The sequence below is a fragment of the Rutilus rutilus genome, assembly GCF_951802725.1.
Source record: "Rutilus rutilus genome assembly, chromosome: 15".
Taxonomy (NCBI): Eukaryota; Metazoa; Chordata; class Actinopteri; order Cypriniformes; family Leuciscidae; genus Rutilus; species Rutilus rutilus.
The window spans coordinates 24,757,598-24,778,919 of record NC_140220.1 but is presented as its reverse complement, the minus strand read 5'-3'; the positions used below and the strand labels follow the sequence as shown (position 1 = coordinate 24,778,919).

General features: G+C 37.0%; 2 protein-coding genes across 2 annotated transcripts in view; one reads left to right on the top strand and one right to left on the bottom strand.

The window, feature by feature from the left end:
- mep1ba (meprin A subunit beta a) overlaps positions 1-21,322 on the top strand; it is a 507,054-nt gene that overhangs the window by 394,568 nt on the left and 91,164 nt on the right. The gene's annotated exons all lie outside the window — the stretch shown is intronic.
- Positions 1,808-21,103, bottom strand: opn7a (opsin 7, group member a; the record flags this gene model as incomplete). Its single annotated transcript, XM_084432524.1, has 5 exons — positions 1,808-2,537; positions 4,481-4,815; positions 5,971-6,098; positions 8,436-8,598; positions 21,019-21,103. 5 exons carry the CDS (start codon positions 21,101-21,103, stop codon positions 1,893-1,895), a joined length of 1,356 nt encoding a protein of 451 aa, XP_084288650.1. The 3' UTR covers positions 1,808-1,892.

Genomic DNA, 21,322 nt, shown 5'->3' with positions numbered 1-21,322 from the left:
TACATACTTAAGTAATTAAGTAACAGTATTAATGATCTTTCAGACTAAGGTTCTTTCCAAGTTCTTTCTTTGACTTGATCAAAATGCATAAATAAATAAATAAATAATTAAATAAATATGGAATTTATAAATAAGAAAATGCAGTGAATTTAAATAAATAGCTTATATCAAAAATACTTTTGATTGGAATACTGATAATGATTTTAATAAATAACAAAAAAATATGGCATATGATATGTGGTACATCTTATTTAAAGAGCCTGTTTATACTTGCAATTATACTTGTACAAAGATTCTGTAATATAGAGACTATGCGAGAATTAATAAAAAAAAGACTTGAAAAATTTAGAGGTTCAACACACAACTATAACACACATAGGCCTATATATACTTCATATTTTTTTATTATTTTGGATGTCAGCTAAGTGTTTCCCTGAATCCCTCAGATAAGCAAACACCCACACTGTAATGTTTTTTTGTTGTTGTTGGTTTAACTTAAAAAGTAAAATGCCTGGTAGCCTTAACATTTTAAGATAAGTGAAATAAATAAATAAAAATAGTTAATACAATGAAGGAGATTAATTTGACAAAAGATAAAAAGTTGTGATGACAAATCATAAAAAGATTTTTTTTACAATGCTGATCCTTGTAGCAATCACATACGATACACAAAATAGATCCTAAAGCAGTGTCGAAAATTAGCTTTTTGCCACATCTGGCAACAGAAAGTGAAAATTCACTGGACATAAATATTTTATATCATCGATTAAAATGTATTTTGCATGTTTGTTTGTTTTTTATATCAAAAGTATATTTTTGTCCTTTCTCCTGCATACTCTGACAATCACATGAGTGCCCTTACAGCTTCATATTCAAACTGGTCTCCATTGCTGCGACCAAAATCGCATAATATGTAGTAGGAACTACATTTGATTTGAAACATACTTTACGTTAAAACATTTCTATATGTGATTTATGAATGAAATCCGGACGTACTACATCCGTCATATTGTCACTCTCATGTGACCAACGCCATCAGTTGCGTTGCTTCACTGCCATTCACAAATCATCTCCCGTGGCCTCATGGGATAGTAAAGTGTCCACTGAATGCCATTGAAGGTACTGTTTGCATACTGTTTTATGAACACTATGAATTCGGACAAACTACTTGGCTCACGTGTTTTTCACAAACTACATAGTATGGAAGTATTCAGATGAAGTGCATTTCTCTGTAGAATCGCTTACAGTATTGTGATTTTGTCTCTCATTTTCCAGTTTTGATGGCTTAATGTGCGTAATATGTATCATGTAGTTCTCAATTATTTTATTATTTTATTTTTAAGTGTTAAGTTTGGACCCTGTCTGAAAGTCTTTCCAAACTGTCTAGATTTACACTCTTAAAAAAAAAAAGGTTCAGTGGGGTTTAACGCTAAACCTTTTATCCCAAGAAGGTTCTATATAAGGAGAAATGTATTAAATGATATTACACTTTCATTTATAGAACCTGAGTGTGAATTTATAGAGTGTGAATGAATATAAACATGGACGTCAATACAGTCAAAATTTGAAGCATCACTTACAGAGATTTGAAAGGAGGTTTGTCAAAGCAACTTGTTTGTTCCCTCAGCAGGTAGCTAAGAAGGTATAACACTTCATTTAAAAATTCAATGTGCTACAAAATGCATATACTGTGTCAGTTGTCCATAAGAAATAAAATAACAAAACAATCATTGCACTCCATTGCAGACATGTCAATACACACAATACATGGTTTGGAAAGAAATTTGTTCTCAGCGCCTTAATTGAGGCAAATGTGAAAGTCTATTTACTCCCCTCTGAGGCAAGCGAATACAGCACGAGTATTAACACACACCCATGCATAGGCTCAGGTGTTACGGCTTGGTGTTTTTGGCATCATTGCAGTGAGCAGGCACTGTTTCCAAGGTGATCTCCAGACTGTCAATCTCGGAGCATTTCCGCCCCCTCACGATCACCCGCACGGACTTCTTACACTCCATTGACTGGCTCTTTGGTTTGACTTCTGTTATCACTCTAGGTTCTTGTTCCGGCTCCAATTCAGGTTCAGTGCTGTCCTGCAGAGACAACTGCACAGTGTTCACTTTGACGGGACAGCGGCGTGGGTACTGCTTAAACTGCTCAAACGGGTCATTGCACCTCTCGCAAGGGCAGTGACATGGACCTACAGGGCCCCCCGTTGAATCTGAGATGGATTGGCCTCGTCGCCGCAGGGGCCGCAGACTGAGGGCCAGTGATGGGCGGGGAAAACACTGGCATAGGCAGTGGTGCACGCAAACCCCTCGCAGGGAGCGCATGTCCTTGCAGAGGAGGTGGCGGAAGTTGGGTTTGAGCAAGAGGTAGATGAGAGGGTTATACAGGGTGGAGGATTTGGCAAAAACCGCAGGGATGGCAAAGGCCATGGGTGGGATGTCCTCAAAACGGCCGAACGCTGCCCACATAGACACCAGTGCGTATGGACTCCATGCAGCAAAGAATCCTATACACACCGCCACACTCAGCTGAGGAAGACAGAGGAAGATCAAGAAAGATCCGTCATGAAGAACTTACATCATGAGAGTACTTTACAGTATTGAAGGAGTTCAAATGTATGTTGGGTAGTTGTTGATTTAGATTTTTCTCAAGAAGTCTCTTATGCTCACCGAGACTACATTTATTTAAATAAAAAATACAGTGAAGACAGTAACATTGTGAAATATTCTACCAATTTAAAGCTGCAGACCGTAGTTTTTCCTCTTTGTCGCCATCTCTGTTCGAAATCTGCAATTGCAGTTATTTTCATAGACAGTAAAAGAAATGGACACAGCGGACACACATTGGTTTCAACGGAGAAAAGTGAAGTCAATTAGAAGCACTCACTTTCCTGATGGCTGACCGTACTGCGCAGACTCAAACTGAGCTTGACGACGTAGATATGACGTGAGTCTTCTAGTAGCTGTGCCAAGAGAAATCTGAATAATTCCCTTCCGAAACTTGCAGAGACGGAGAGTGTGAGTAGGAGGTGTCCATGAGCTAGGAGCAGGAGAAACTTTTGCTAAGTATTCTGATTAATTATTTTGTCATTTTGCCTCCACGTCCCCCCGATTGCGCGAGCTTCTCCTCCTGTCCATACGGTAATTTCTCTACTGTGCGACAGAGTCGCGTGGTTATGACACAATCGTTAGCCTATTTTTACAAAAACTGCTTCTACAGGGCCATGTAAGATACAAGGTAATGGAGCCTTTTATTCATTTTCGTGTTTCTTTAGAAATAAATAATGGACAAATGGAGTCTTTAAACGCCTCAGATGTAAAGTTATTCGCTGTCAAAGTGACGCCAAAATGAATGGGAGTCAATGGAATGCTAACAGCAGGTGATGGTCTGCTAATCAATGGCGGTGCTTCAGTTTTTTCTGAAAGATTACCCCCCTGGTTATTTTACGTGGGTTGTGCCTCGACACGGCACAGCGCGGATGAATGCAATGTTTTGAGGAGAATGTGCGGCTGTCAGTCACCGTTCAGAATCACAGATTCTACTTTTTGGAAGTATGACCAACATAAGAATTTTCACCAGAAAATGTCATCTGAACAAGTAAGTAACATCCACTTTTGTTCTGACCAACTAACGTTAAGGGAAAAAAAGCATTGCAGTAACTTAAATCGCGCTGATTAAATCTAACGATCACTTATCATATCGCGTCAAATTGTTAATGTTAACAACATCAGCATTGCGTGACTACATTTAATGCTCTTCCGATTTTTGTCCTTGTTTTCGCATGGGCCCTGGTTGCAGTCTCTTTTTTTCTGTAGCCACTCCGAAGTCCGAACGAAGTCTTTTGCATTGTACAACGAGTTAATCTCTAGTTGTCACTGGTGATTGTCGTTTGAACCTCTCTGGATCCGCCATCAAATTGATAAGTATAATTATATCAAGTGCTGTGAGAAAAGGCTATAAATCTCCACCTCCAACATCCTCACACGCAATATAGCCAACTAGCCGAGACACCTTCTTTATGTGTACAGATGTGACGAAATGACGCAAAGACATGCTCGAATTTCTCGGGGAAATACACCAGTACGTATCACTGGAATTAAAAACATTATTACAAGCTTACCATTTTGAATTGAGCTCAGCTAAGGCAAGCAGAAATTTTGAACACTGGCTGGTTATGTACTTGCTCAAAATGTATTGTGGATAATTTTTAACCCCCAAAAAAGTTACGGAATGCAGCTTTAAAATAACTGTTTAATACATTCATACATTTATTTTTGTGTTGGCAAAGCCAAAAATCTTGATATTTAAATAAATGAAAAAAAATTGGTAATTAATGTGGTTTTGAGTGGAAAATGGTTAATTTGGCTAATTGTGTGAGGTAGGTATGTAGCTGTGTCAAGAGGATATTATCATCAAAAAAAAAAAAAAAAACTGCTAAAACAGTAACCTGTGTAAAAAATGAAGACTGCACCTTCACTATGATTGCCTGGATGTTGCCCATGCGTGTCTGCACTGAGACATGCTGCTCCACCGCTCTGCGGGACTCTCGGACCGTGAGCAGTATGCGTGTGTAGGAGACAATGATGATGCCGCACGGCAGCAGGTAACAGGCGATGAAGAGCACAGTGGTGTAGGAGCTGGCAACTAAGTCGTCATTGGACCAGGACCAGTCGATACAGCAGGCCGTCCCGTAGGGTTCGGGACCATACTGCCCCCAATGGGCGAGAGGGGAGCAAGCGAACACAAGAGCATAGGCCCACGCGCACACTATTAACACACGGCCGTGCTCATAGCTGAACCTATTACCTACAGAGACACATATATACATTATAATATAATATCAAATAATAGAATAGAATAGAATTAATGGGGGTACAGTTACTCTTTTTTTTTTTTTTTGACAATGGCCCTGTCCCAAATGGCACACTTTATGTGAACTCGACAATGTGCGTGTCAATTAAGTCCACAAGACCATAGGGTGTTACGTTTGTCATTTTAGGGTGTTAACAAGCACCCCCTTTGCAGCCAATATGCACCCTTGATGAAAACTTTCCCCGCACTGAGGCAAGTTCACACTTAAGCCGCGTTTCCACCAAAATTACCCGGAACAATTTGTCCCAGTAACTTTTTTCCCCCCAGCTGTCTGCATTTCCATCGTGATCTAAAGTACCGTGAAGATTAGTCAAATTAGTCCGGTGACGTAGGACTGCGCGCTACTTTCCAGTTCCCGCTGGATTTCATCCTCTGAATGTAAGCTTAATAAAGCCAGAACCTTGTCGTCGGCCCATTTGTCATATTTTTTAAACTCCATTGTTGATTCGAATAGCAAAAAACTCTTACTGCACGCACCACAACAGACTTTCGCAAATGGTGGTTGAAGTAAAATAGCCTACTGCGTGGAGTCAACCAATCAAAATGCTGTGTGAACTCAACCAATCAGCATGTTCAGCGCCCAAGTCCCACCCCCTGAACTTTTAAAAAGTACTACCTCGCCAGCAAGGACTTTCTGAGGGGGACATTTTTACCCGGAACTTCATTTAGACCCTGGTTCCTGCGGTTGAAACACACCGAGCACCACCCCAAAGTTCCTAGTTCCTGGGTAAAGTTCCTGCGGTGGAAACGCAGCAATACATATAATCAAATAGAGTAAAGAGTAGAGGACAGTGAGGAGTGGGGCCTATGACAGGGCCATCTTTATGAGAAAATCATTGAATCGTCCATTCAAATGATTCATTAAAAACTGTGATTCATTGAGGAACAAAACAAGCGAGTAATTGAATCATTCTCTCAACTGAAGTGTTCACAAAATACTGATTTATTCAGGAACGAAACACCAGTACTGTGTGTTGATTTGAGACATTAAACCAAAACAAATTTACATTTGCGAAATAGATGCATTTTCACTAGTGGACTTTTGGACACCACTACATTTAAAAACTAGAATGTATAGTGTATGAATACCATGAAGTGGATAGCAGACTTTGAGGCAGCAAACAGTGCTGAGTATAGTGAGATTGGTCAGAGAGCAGATCCCAAACAGAACACCACAGAAGGCATAGATCACACACACTGTCCTTCCATAAAGCCACCTGCAAAAAAAACAGAAACAGCACTCATAAGAAACAGCAGAATAGAGATCAAGATCAAGGATAGATGTTTGATGTAACATTCAGAAGTTATTTCAATATAAAACAAATACAATTCAAAACATAACTGAACATTGCTTGCAGTTCTTATATAAATTTTATATTTATTATAACCCCTAACATCAGCTCAAAACCCTGTAACTTCAGCAGGTTGACATAAAAATTAAGAAAACCGAATCAATGTAATTTACCAACTCCAATTCCAGACCTATTAAGCCCCTTTGACACATGTATGTGGCCTAGACCTTTTTTTGCCAAATGTATTTAATAAAACCGCTATATTTTTGCCCTAAAACAAGACAAGGCAAGTTTTTTTATAAAGCAAATTTTATAGACAGAGGTAATTGAAATGGCTTTTATATGATAAGGAGTAATATAAACGCATAAAATCATTTAAGAATAAGGAATAGAAATTATATTTAAAAATAAAGACATTTTCAATTAAAAATGTATTGAAATTAATAAAAATAAATAAAAATAAGACATTAAAATGTTAACAAAACAGAAAACTGAAATTAATTAATATTCTCATGAACTGCATTAACCTAACAATTTGTATTTTACACATTGCTGGGTTAATGCAGTTCATGATAATACGTATATGACGTTCCTGTTTTCAAATGGAAGAGCATAGCACTAGGGTCAATGCAAAGGTCATAGGTTTGATTCCCAGGAAACACACACATACTGGCAAAAATGTAAAAAGCTATGGACACTGAAAAAATCTGCCAAAGGCATAAATGCAAATGACAGACTGGACAGGAAAAGTGATCATTTTGTAAACGAACACAACACAACAGAATTCTTGATTATAATCATTTTCCAGCTTAACAAACATAGGCAAAGTATTGTATCAGTATAATAACCAAGTGACAGATGAATTTACGCCAAAATTTAAGTTTGATTGGATGCACGTCCTCTGATGTCAACAAGAAAAGATAAGGGAAGCATTTTCTCCTACTTATTTATTGTGCTATGCACGATTATATTGGTTGCATTTTATCTGCTGTCTTACACACAGCCACCTTACAACTGTGCAATAAATAGTGCATGAAAGGCCATTCTCCCGTTGTAATGGGTTGAGTTTGTTTGCCTGATGTGCAATCCACCGCTGCCACAAAACGAGAAAGACATAAATAATGTCTTATACATCTCTGACTGGAGTTACATTCCAGATGCAGCATGAAATCAAACAAACTTGCAATTGTCATTCTTAACCACATACTGGAGTAAAGGACAGTTTAACCTTGACGGCTGTGGACTGGATTTGAGTGTGAGAAGTGTTCTGGCTGTGCAAAAGGAGCCATTGGATTGGGTCTGTCTACAGCATTCTTTACATGACTGCTTACATCACCATTATCTTTGAGTTTACTGGCCGGTTTCCCGTAACCTCTTCATGGAGCATTGATCTGTATGTACTATGTGTGTGCCTGTGCCTTTTTGGTTTGGTTTATATGAACCATTTTGCCTTGGTAACATGATAAGCTAAAGTGAAGTGACAGCCAAGTATGTGTAGTAGTTCAGGGACACAGAAATGACACCGAAAGAAAAGAAGATAGCAAAGAAAAAAGAAATAAAATCCAGCTTTACAAACTCTGAAGCCCAATTCATATGGTAATTGTTTCTAATGCGGACGTAAGGTATTTTCAATATTTACAGGGGGTTAGTCTAAATTGTATTGCAGTCCAAATCCAAAATTGTCTCCCACCACCCATGTAAAAAAGTTCTGCCATATTACATACTGTTTTTAATTAAAAAACATTTATTTTTTTTATAAACACCAAGGTCATGTGATAATTTACTTGCTGTCCTAATCCACATCTCTAAATTAGGAGGGGATCAATCCAAAACCCTTTTTGACCATATAAACAAAGTAACCACTTTTTTAAAAATGACATCCATCATTTTGAGAGATAAAACGCAACACAGAAACCCATTTAAGCCAATACCGTGTCCATTTTCATGTTCATAGGATCACAAACTGACAGCTCCACCATGAATTTATCTTCATCCAAAAGCATGAGTTTTATCACTGAGGAGCCATGCATATTTATTTTTACAGATGTCCTCATGAGATTCATGTCCTCTTGGTATAGAACTAAAGATCAAAAACTAAGGACCCCCAATAAAAATAAAAAAAATGTAGGGGTCTCCTGATGTTACAGTTATGCTGCAGCACAGCTTGCATGCTGCTTATGTGTGGTCTAAAAAGGTCCTCAAACTCCCCCTTTTCCTATGTTTTTTTTTCCCATTTATTTATTTTTTCCTTCTTTGTGGTACCTGTGAGCGAAGCTTGAAGTGACTGCGAGGGGATAGAGGCTGAGGGTCATGCCCAGGTCGCTGATGGCCAGGTTAATAATGAAGAACTCGGCTGGTTTTAACAGGTGCTTCTTCTTGTAGGACACATACAGCAGCATACTGTTTCCACATAGTGAACAAACACCTGCAGGACAAAAAATGTGAGATGAATTTGTTGTATTATGTGGCAGAAAATCTTTCTGAAGCTTCATATTTTTATCAACCAACATATTGGACCTAATCCAGAATTTATAAATTGAATTGATAAAAAGTAGAACAGTTGCAGAAAAGATATTTGTCATTTGAAGCATTAATCCCAAAACCTGGTGTTTTACTGATGGGTTTTTTTCAGGCGTTTTTGATTTATTATAAAATAACATTATTTAAAGAGACTTTCACACTTGTTCTGCTACATAAATTACACATGTACACTAAACAAAAAAGTTGCTGCCCTAAATTTTTTAAGTACAATCAACTTGGATGTTTAAGTCATTTCAACTTAAATTACATTTAACTGGTTTTTAAAAATGAGTTGATCTTGTATAACTTATAAAAAAGTCGAAAATTGCTTAACTTATTTTGATGAGTTAATGCAATGTAAAAAACATGTTGTCATAACTTCTTAATCATACAATTTTTATAGTGTACTTCAAACGTGACGGTAAAACTTTACAATAGGGTCCCATTAGTTAGCTCATGCAATAGCTAACATGAACTAAAAATGAGCAATGCATTTGTTATGGTATTATTTTTAGGGTTTTACAGTTTTTTATTAATAAAGTAAATGGTATTCGATCCGCGTTCCAGCTTGTGAAGTTGTGGCTCCCGCTGGCTCATTTAGAGCCTTTAAGATGATGTCACTAACTGAGATCAAAAAGATTATGTGTACATTAAAAGTCACATCATCTTCAAATGATGTGATTTTGACAAGAATTTTCATTGAAGTTCATTTTTGATACTTTTGGTCTATGTATTTGATCAATTATTAACAAAAGTCTGACTCAGGGTGGTGTCCCATCAAGTTTGAAAAGAAGAAAAAAGAAAGATCTGGACCATTCTGGGCTTCAAAATTTCCATCTTATTTCTAAACATCCTTTCAAAGCAAAAATTCTAGAAAAGGTTGTATTCTGACAGCTCTCTTCATTCTTAGCTGAGATAAATATCATGGATAAGATTCAGTCAGGTTTTAAAACCGTCCATACTACTGAGTTTGCCCTTATTAGGGTGCTAAATGACATTTTCTTAGAAGCTACCATGGAAACTGTGTCGGCCTTGTCTTGCTAGACTTGAGTGCAGCTTTTGACACGCTGGATCAGGTTATTCTGTTAGATTGCCTTGAGCTGTGTGTCGGGGAAAATGAAGTGGCCTTATGTTGGTTCTCTTACTTGAAGTGCAGAACATTCATGGTAAAGTTTGGGAACTGTCATTCTTATTCTACTCCTATAACTTACGGGGTACCTCAGAGCTTTATTCTAGGGCCGCTACTTTTCCCCTTTTACATGTTGTCATTTAATAAACAAGGCATTTCATATCATTGTTATAAAGATCATAATTTCAGTTGTATACATACATAATCTTACTTTTAAAGCAGGAAATAATGCAGTTGAAAATACACTGCTGATTGCCTTGAGGATGTGAAATGATGGATGAATTCCAATTACTTAATGTTAAATGACAAAAAGACAAAAATTGTAATTCACTGCAAAAAAATAAATAAATACTTCAGTAAAGTGCAGGGGACAGGTCACATCCAGCATTAAAAGTCATGCCACTAATCTAGGGTGTCATTTTTTACTCAGACCTCAAATTTGACTGTCATATACAATTTCTTTCAATTAAGAAGGATTGCAAAACTGAAAAAGGTTTTATCAAGTAATGATCTTCAGAAAAGTTATACATGCTTTTATATCTTCGCAACTGGATTATTGTAATGCTTTACAATCTGTCAGTTGTCTCTGTCGAGGTTACAACTTGTTCAAAATGCTGTGCCAGATTATTTACAAATATGAAGAAGGACTATATAACTCCAATCTTGGCATTCCTTCATTAGCTCCCGATTAAGCAACACATTGAGTTCAAAATATTGTCATTTAGCTACTTTTAAAGCCATTCATGCCATACTTTTTAAACATTGTCTGACCCAGTTTGGCATGTTAATCACAGAATGTGCAAGAAATATTGTGCAGCGAGAATCACATATGTATCAACATTTACCAAAAAACTAAAATAGCTATAGATTCAGCAGGCAACTGGTTAGCAGTACTACACTTAACTGGTATAGACCTTAGTCAGGGTAGCACCATATTTAATATTTGACAGGAATGAAAGCAAGGCTGTGAGGGATAGGAGTACAGTGTGTGTTCAATGTATTGCACTGTTGTTTAACAAACATCTGATTGTTCAGCAGACGAAATGTCTTTCAGAAAAAAACGTTCAGTAGAAAAGTTCCATACAACAGTTCTGTTCTGTCAATTACGTGATCTAGGACCTTTATACAGTGCATGCCATTGAAAAGACTGTACGTCTATACCTCACAGCCTCGATTTCATCTGCATTAAATTCAATATGGCTTTTAACTTGATTATAAACATTGTAGTTATTAGCAATCTGACTAGAAATCACTGAAGATTCTGCAGACTACATGAATGATTTTTTTACACGTCTGTGTCCGAAAGCTGAAAAAAGGCTGTTCCCACAGGCAGCATATAGAGGTAGGACGGCAAGGCAAGTCGGATTCATCCTGTCTCCTCCTAAGAAACCTTAATTTGATTGATTTTTGAAGGCAGCATGTGTCCTGTGCTATCTGTAATATTTTCTGAAAGTTTCTGAAAGTTGCGGCTGTTGGGCGGCTTCTGTGTAAAAGTGTTTTTGAACCACTTTTTCAACTTCTGATTCTATTTCTAGCAAGAAACTAGTATTGTAGTAATTAAATATTTGCTTAGTAATCACAAAAGCTCTCTCTCTATTTTGTTGTACATCATTAAAGCATTATGCTGCCTCTGAAATCAGTTTTGTGAGGTAGCTTTGTTTGCAAACACTGTCTGCAAAGTCATTGACAACAAGTCAGCCGCAGTCCTGTGTTTCTGGATGGAAATGTACATAATTTATTCAAAAATATGCTGGGGAATATAATAGTGTCACATGGTACCCAGAGATTTTTCCATTTTCCAAATGTTAAATAAATGTTGAGAAACGCATGCATTCTCATTCTCAAATGAAGGCAGATGAATCTAACATGCATTCCAAGGTAAATTCATAATAAATAATTTAATAGTAATTCATTAACTTACTGATTCAGGTAGAGGTGATATAGCAACAAAAGCGTTAACTACAGTTTCTACATTTTTTAATTATGTTAAGGCATAAGTTAAACAATTTCTTTAAAGAAAATGGCAAATAAAAATGCTTTGCAATACCACACTTCATTGCAGCACATGTAAGAATAATAAGTGGTTATTATTTGTGTTTTTTTTCACCACTTTATGAGCAAATTTTACTTAAAGGTGCTCTAATTATGCCTCGTTTCCACTGAGCAGTACGGTACGGTACGGACAGTACGGTACGGGTCTGTTAACCATGATCTGGCTAGCGTTTCCACTGCCAACAGTACCCTTACTTGATAGGCGTGGTGTTTCGATCGACGTCATTTTCGCGCGAAGAAGAACATAGTAACTACAATGGATGACATGCAGCAGATCTTATTCTTGCTCCTCGACATGTTTGTCACAAGAAGACAAGCGCCGACATTAGGCTTGTCTCAATATCAAGTACGCAAAGTTTGTACTTGCCATGTGCGACTCCTACATGCAAATGGTACAGCGCGTTCTTAACCCTATGGGCTTCTTCGCCCGAAAACGGGCGAAAACTTGAACGTTTCGAATTGTTTAATTTTTTTGCTTCATCGGATGGGGGTGAAACTTGGTGACTTTTGTTTTATTACCTATATGAACACACAAAAAAATCAAGGAGATGATTCTGATATGTTAAAGGGTCGTAAAAAAAAAAGTCACACTTAGCTTCCTCCCGCCCGAAAACGGGCGACATAGGAAATGAATGGGAAATACGAAAAAATAGGAAAACTCAGAGAAACTTTTGGTGGTACAAGCTACAGATCAGCCACTGTGCTGAAAAAAAGTGTACAGCAATGAAGGGGTGACACTCTAGAACATCAAGAGTGCAAATAAGACACCCTCCCCCCCCCCACACACACACCTACACACACAAACACACACACACAGAGAGAGAAATGAACTGGTAAGACTGAAACAGCAAATTTTGCCCCAAACTATATAAAAATGATATAATCATAATAACTCCAAAACTATAGCAAGGAGAGTCAAAAGGTAGGTATCGTTTGAAAGAACTCTTTTTAAATTTTTTGAAAATATAAATTACATTACATTTGGACATTGTCCTGCCAAGAAACAGCGGATAAAAGACAATATATATATATAATTTTTATTATGATTTTGCATATCTTTCTTATTTGTCATGGAATAACTCAGGAAGGAAATAAGGTAGGAGGAAAATTCTTTTTTAGTGAAGTCCCCCTACATGTTAGCTGCATCTGGATAAAAAAATAATAATTTTTGGACAAAGGAATCAAAAGTTACAGCATTTGGAAAAGAGATAGCCTTTTTGTACAGTCTTTGACACCCCCTCATGGGCAATTTTTTCTTCATGAAGAATATCTTGTCATAAAAGCAATAGATTATGTTAATTTTGGGCTCATTTTAATTGTAATAATATGCTGTAAAAAATGAAGTGCCATTTTCAATTATCTGAGAATGTTTCATGAGCTGTATGATGTTTTTGACACATTGCAGTACATTATTTTATAGATTATGAAAAAAAAAAAAGAAATTCTATTTATCAGCAAATAACTCAGCAATACTTAAGAGTTTTTCAAAGTGGATACATTCACTGTAAAGTTCAGACTCTAAGCTTTCAAATGACATCAACTTTGTGTTAATCAAGGCAAGATTTTTTAAAAATATGGTAAAGAATATTTTCGCAGCTAGGTGGCGCCTGCTGGCGGTACACTCGGTTTTAGAGGGATTACTCAGCACTCGTTAGGAGTTAATAAATGTAATTAGATGCATTAAAAAGCTGAGATCCTAAGCTTTAAAATGATATATAATTTGTGTTGTTCCATTCAGTGGTTGCTTAGTAATACTTTTTTTTCTTTCCGAATGGGAATAAATCAAATAAATAAAAAAGCTATAGGCCGCCTATAGGCGGTTATAGGACATGACACAAATTAATACATTTTGAAGCCACTAGATGGCGCTCTTCTCAGTTGAAATTTTTATTTTTTTAGGCCGGCACTCTATTTTGATGTGAAATGTTGCATTTATTGAAAAATAAAAAAAAATAAAAAAAATAAAAAAAAATATATTAATTCCAATGGAAAAAATAGCTCATAAAAATTATATAATTAATGCAAAATATCATAAAAAATTCCAAAAATTCTAAATAATAATCAGAAAACATTATAGAACAAAAATATATTTGATTGGTTATCCTGGGAAAAAGTAAAGTAAGATTTTAAGGCTTCGCCCGTTTTCGGGCGGGAGGAAGCTAAGTGTGACTATAATACGAAGAAAGCGTCGCTGATACACCGGTTATCTCGGTTACTCTGTATGTACATTTTAAGCAACAATAAAACGAAATATGTTATAAAACACCACTCTGCCTCTTTTCGTTTTCATTTAAATAAATTAAACATTATAGGGACACAAATGTGGTTCATGCGCAACGTTATTCACTGCACGTTATACGTTATTCTATTTATAACGAAACGAAATTTAAAACACAACCCTAACGTTACCTCTTTTCGTTTAAAAAAATTAATAAAATAAACATATTCCAGGCAATCTATGCATTTGTACAAATGTTGCAATAAACATCAGTGATAATCTTGTAATAAAAAATGACAAGAAACCAAATCTTTTTGTAAAATTTCAGTTTTATCAAATAGCCTATATAAGTTAAAAGTTTAAGTAAAGTACAAGAAGCAATACAATAAGAAATAAAGCAAACAATTCAGTCAAATATCCAAATGCAGCGCTCTAGTCTAACATTACAAGTAGGCTAGTTAAACACAAATAACGTTAATATAAAACTTAACTTAGCCCTCAGCCAAAACGATTGACAGGGAACTCATTATATATTCACGAGACCAAAGATCGCCCGTTAGGTCTACACAAAACGAATTATATCTTATGTTTAACCACTACCGTCGGAGTCCGCGACGAACGCCGAGGAAAGGCTCATCCAGCCGGGAAACATGAGCGCCGAGCGCCCGCTGAACGCATGGATCTCACAACCGGGGAAAAAAAAAAATCATCTTTATAAATAAACCACAGATTTGAGCTTTAAACAACTACATTCTCGCCTGAAAAACTCTTAAAATTACATTTCGTGATACAGTAACAGTAGTATTATATTAAACTGTATATTAAAAAATGGCGCTTCTTATGTTGTCATTCCTCTTGTAGCACGCGCAAGTGACGATTCTCTGTCAACCAATCAACGTCCTGCAGTGAGTCTAGCTCCACCTTTTAGTACCGTTCCACTGTGCTAGGTACCCCAATGGAAGGGTACCTAAAAAGTGGTGCGGTACGGTTCGGCATTTTGGTACCATTCACAACTTTTGATAGTGGAAACGCAAATAAATGCGTACCGTTCCGTACCGTACCGTACCGTACCGCTCAGTGGAAACGAGGCATTAGTGATGCGACGCGTTTTTTAGGCCAAAACATTTTCTGTCACATAGGCTACAGCAAACATCTCCTCACTATCCGCTAGCTGCCTGTCCCCTGAACACACTGTAAAAAAAACGTGGTCTCTCTAGACACCACAGGCTCCACAAACGCCAACAAAAACAAACTGGGCTCACCGGCACCACGAAACATCATAAACAGTGTTCCAGCCAATAACCGACAAGAAGTATTGGAGGGTGGGGTTTGGGGGGTTATTGCGCGTGTACGTGAAAGGGGTGTGTGGAGGAGAGAAAACAGAGAAGAAGCATGAAGAGGGAAGTTTGAATTATGTCCGACACACGACCAAAGAGACGACGTTCCGATGAACAAATTGCAAAGAAGAGGGACAAGGATAAAGAACGCGCGATGTCCCGAATTTACATCGGAAAAACCTTCGAAAGGTGGAGAACTCCGCCGGCAGAAGGGCTTCCAATCCGACATAGTTGCTCTGTTTTTGCAGAACAGGTAAATCCATTTTTCTTTCTAAACTGACGTTCATGTTCGCCAAACCAACACAAGGATGTAATTAGCTAGATCTATGCAGTCAGCGTTAACTTTGGTGAATACAACATGTATGTTTCTAGCAGCGATCAATCTCTATTGTAAATGATCAAGCAAATTCACAGTAGGGCGACAATTTGTGTGAACGATTGTTTTCACCCACTGTTTGTTATGAATTTGAATGTTCATTTATAGGCTATTGACAACTTTGACTAAATTTGTTTACGACGCCGCCGTTGTTTATGCTCACTGGGAAACGCGAAGCTAACGTTATCTTGCTATTATTGTGTCCTTGTATGGGAGCTAACTTGTTATAGTTATAACCTCAGGTGGCGAAAAGTTTTAAGATAATGTTTCTCTTTTTCTGCATTCTGTTCTGCAATATATAAAAGCATTTATCTAACTTGGCGACATTACACATTGAATGAAGTATGGCCCTGTCCCAAATGGCGCACTTCATGCGGACTTTCGGTCTCGTGGACTTGAATTGCGCGTGCTCGCTGAGTCTACGAGTCCGTAGGCTGTCCCATTCAGCATTTTACCGCTCTGAAGTGTGCTCAGCAGCGCCCCCTTTGTGCCCTTGAAGCGGTCTTCCGCGAAGCCCGCATAGAAGCAGGCTTCACCAGGGCTTCACGCACTTTAACTACCCAGGAATCCTTGCGAAAGGCCAATCAGACAACAGATGGGAGGAGATTTCACTCGCGGATAATTGTTGACATGGCTGAGAAGAAAATATTACGGTTTTTATGACCTAAATGTACATTTTATCAGTGGTTACCTACAGTTTATACAAACATTAAGGTAATCGACCAGTGGTTGATGTCTCAAACATAATAATATCGCGTTTAATAATACGATCGCATTATGATTCATTAAATAAATAATGGCAGGGCTTTACTGAGTCATATGTAAACATAGTATGAATATTGAAACCTGTAAATTCATCTGAAACTCATGCACATTTTCATTATGTTTTAAAATTGCAATCTTAGTTCAAATGGAACATTATGTATTATTATGTACAACTGTATACATCATTTAAATAAGCATGGTGTATCTATTGTCTAATGCCCAGGTGATATGCACAATATCAAAATATAGAACTGTAAAATTAGGCTGTGTAGTTGACATGGAGATAAGACGTTGGAGCGCAAAAAATGTGATTTCTCCTGTCCAACAACAACCAGGCCTGTATTTCTGTCAGTAAGGTTATTTTTCACTCTGATTTCTCTGAAAATAAAAAGCTAGATGATATATTAAACTTTTTCTGTACGATGGGAAAATATCATATTCACAAAGCAAGATACCTTAAATTCAAACCTAGTTGCAAATTTTTTGCTTATGATTTACAGTTATTCTTCACTTCAAAAAATCCCCTCCAATAAAAGAGCTTCGAAAATATCCTGTATTATTGAATAAGTTTTATATAAATTGTAAAAATATTTTATTTACTGTTATTATTTACTTTCATTTTCTCTGTATCCCCACATGTTCATGTTCATTGTTTTGTATTATTTCCATTGTAATGCAAAAAAACAAAAAACAAAAAACAAACAAAAAAACAGCCCGTTATTTCCGGCGTGCTGATCAAGTCTGTCCCAAAAATACCTCTCAATGCGCCCTCGTGGACTCGCGCCAAGGGCCCTATAGGTCTGCACTACATGACGTCACCAAAGTGTGGACTCTGAGGAAGTCCACAAGTCCGGAGTGTGCCATTTGGGACAGGGCCTATCAGTAAAACTTAACTTTGTTTGTAGTGACTATTTGGACTTCCCTTTATGCCGGAAGGGAGGGGAGGAGGCCGGGAGGAGCTTCCGTTTTGTTTGACAGCAATTCGAATGTCAACAAGAAGTAACGACTCCCGGGATCGCTTAGACTAGAGCACCTTTAAAATGTTTTGTAAAGCTGAGCGAGCAACAGTAAACAAGAGGATGGAACTTAGTGAAAAGCCAATTATTAAATTCTTGGAAGGGCTGCTGTTGTGTATGACAACTTTGTGGCCAGAAACAAGCCATTAGATTGCTTGGTGCCGTATGTCATTTCCCTGAATTGCGCGCTAACAAGGACACTAAAAACTGCATTCTCTAGTGTCAGTTACCAGCGCAGGGCAGATCATTTGATCTGCACAGCTCTCACTAGCTGACCTCAGTTGCACACGCAATGCAAGAGTGGATGTCTGTTTATCATAGCAGAAGCAAAGAGAAAATAAGATGATGAACGAACGACAAGCACAAAAAATGTACTTGCAGAATGCAGTACACAAGAGTATATACAAGCAAGAGTTGGATGTTGGTGTCCAGCAGCAGCAGGAGCAGCCCCAGACAAATAATAACACTCAAAACTGTCCTGCTGCATCTAACATTACAACAACAGCATATCTTGGTTCTGTGAAACTGCAAAATCAATGTTACTCACGTATCAAGCAGAAACAACACAACCTCCGCGTCTGTTTTCAGGTCTTCCCGCTCAGGTCTCTCCAGCGTTTGAAAGCTTTTCTAATAATAACGTGGGACCTAAAGCTCTTGCCTGATTATAACCTTCATTTTCCAGTGATATTCCTCTGAGCTTTTCTCTTTTGTAATGTCTCTCAGCCATCTCTTTCTACAGTCTTTCTTCAAAACTCCCTCTTGCTCTCTCTCCTCCACAATGAGTGGACACGCCCCCTACTGCTGATTGGCTACATGTTTGTTGTGTCTGACAACTTTTTTGAAAAATCGCTTACTGCGCGTTTAATGTTGGTTGATATAAGATTAGACTTCTTTTTGGTGTCAAAATAATAAACATTTGGATTGATGTTAGATTACTAAACAGATGTCCCAACCATTTACATTATTATAGATTTGATTTAAGGCTTAACAACAATGATTTGAAGGAATATTCCTTGCCTGTCAGATTTCAGCATTATTAAATCTGCTTTAATCAGATTGGAGAACACACTCACTCAGCTGGTTAGATTACTTCATAAAATGCATGTTCGGTCTATTAAGCATTTTGACAGAAATGATCAGCAAACCACCTTTAGATCATGAACCATACTGTCATCTCATCAAATTTACGCTGATATTGGCTAGCTCTGAGCCCTTCTGTAAAGGAACAGCAAGCACACAACTGAAGGCTGAAACCTTGGCGATAAACTTAAGCTTTAATGCATTTAACACTGAGTTATTTCAATAAAATACACCATGGTAAAATTCCCATTACAGGTATCATGTAAATTAACCTGGGTTGTCTTGTATCACCCTGTAAAGTTGTATGAGGACAGACTGACTGTACATTATCCCTTTTGGTACAGCTTCTTATCAAATAAATGAATGGAAATGAAATACGGATTTTAGAATGATTTTATGTTACTTGTAAAGTATATAAAGCTTCCACTAACGGACCTTTTTCACATTACTCCACTATTGCATTCCCACAACTTTCCAAAAGAGCAAGAAAATGCTGAGAGATGGATGGTGGACTTTAGAGAAAAGATTTACAATCAGAATTATCATCAAATTATCAGTCAAAACTTCAGAAATTGTTCTAAAACCCCAACACAGGATTGTTAGTTTATTTAATATAACGCAAAGTGATATAAATGGCCATATTGATTATTTAAAAAATGAATGAAAAATGTGTATTTATTACTTTTTTTAATTATATTTAATTATATAATTATATTTATATTTATATTTTAACCATGCTGTTGAACTGCACATTTTTACACTTTGCCTATAGATTTGACATCTTTGTCGCTGACAATTTCCACACTTGTGCAATCTTCTAAAACTCATAATAGTAAGAATACCAAATTTCTTAAGGGCTATCTTTTCTTTATACTGATTGAAGTTTCCTTTGCCTCTTTGTACTTTTTTCCTTCCACTTTCCTTTTATGTTCTTTTGTATGTTTCAAATGCAGTTCTTTTTCTTCTTTGCAATCAACAATTAAAGACTCAGACTCCATTACAATGCATTTGTGATATGAGACATTAAACATTAAATAGCAAAGGAATGTTGCCAAGGGCAAATGTAAAATATACAGTTCAATAGTCAAGTATTTGATGGTTCAATGGTCAGAATCAAGTACAAATGCAACGAGAGGGAACAAAAGAGAGCGAGAAGTAAAAGACATAAAAAAGAAAGGAGAAGGTCAATGCTTTGTATGTCGAATTGCAAAAGCCAATTAGCATTTGGCACGCAAGTATTCTGGCATTCAATCCACCTCTATTGTTTCTGTCCCGAACGAATCAGTAATTATGATGCTGAAAGTGAAAACTTTCATCAACCACATGTCTAATTATTTTAATCACGCTGCAATGACCTATGCAAGGAACTGACAAAAAAGTAAACAAATAAATAAATCAGTTAGACCAAGGATGATCGTAAGTTGTTCCACTTGTGTTCAAGCTTTATGTGCAGGCAGATGTTACCTTCAATCCAACCATTCATCAAACAGAAAGGACACAGCAAAGTACTTTATTGTGGAACATAATATAGCCTACATTTTGTATGCATTTGAACTGCCGAATTTGCTTTAATTTAAAAGTTAACTAAAAGACACCAAAAGAATCAATTTCTTTGAGGGTATTAATGCTGCAGGATCCTAAATCAAAATTAATAAATCAAAATAAATGCTTTGTGGAAACAGGAACACTTAATTTAAATATTATCTGATCAGTTTATTACTCCCTAATATCAATTAGAATCATTTTTACAGCCACATAAGAATCTTGTGGTTTAAACATATGTGCAGGTGCATCATGGCCATAACCAACAATCTGGACATGTGTAATTATTTCATTTTCACAAAACAAAATTTGAGGTTATATAAAACCGCATGAAAAATCAGCAGTAGAAAAACAGTAGAATAACATAGGCTATTTCATTCATTTTATAAATGACGTAATTTGCAAAGTACACTAAAGGCCAAGTTAATTTAGCAATTGTAGAATGGAAAAACACACTATATGTATTTTAAAATACATATATGCATTGCATGTCAGCAATTAGAATTTCATTTTAGCGTTCTGATAATCACAAACCTAATCCGTATCACTTACTATCACCTGCATGTGTAGAACAATCATATACCAATAAAGAACATCCAGCACTGGAGATATAAACTGAGTTCAGAACTGTACACATGTGCACTGTTTCGTTAATTTAAGGGCATAGGATGCCAGAACACAGCCATGCAATTGCAAGTGCAGTCCAGTCTTTCTCTCAGTGGTAGATGGAAAACCTGTAATCCGGTTATGGTTCATAGAACAAACTTGATGAGAATGCAGATGAAAAAAGAAACGAATTCTCGCTCTTACCAAAAAGGGAGTAAACCACGCCCACTGTGATGTCAGCAGCCACTGGGATGTTAGACTGGAAGCTGCTGTTGTCCAGTCCTCGCATCTGTAAAACACACTCACAGAGAGAGAGAGAGAGAGAGAGAGAGAGAGAGAGAATCTCAAGCTCACACATTTACATGCCGATTACAGAAGACTGCTATGGGTTTGTAATGAACTGCCTCTTTGAGTAGGCTACATTATTTTGACATATCCAGGAATGAGTCAGGAATCGGTGCAATATGTAGCCCCATAACTTACTACTGATATAATTTATGGGATATTG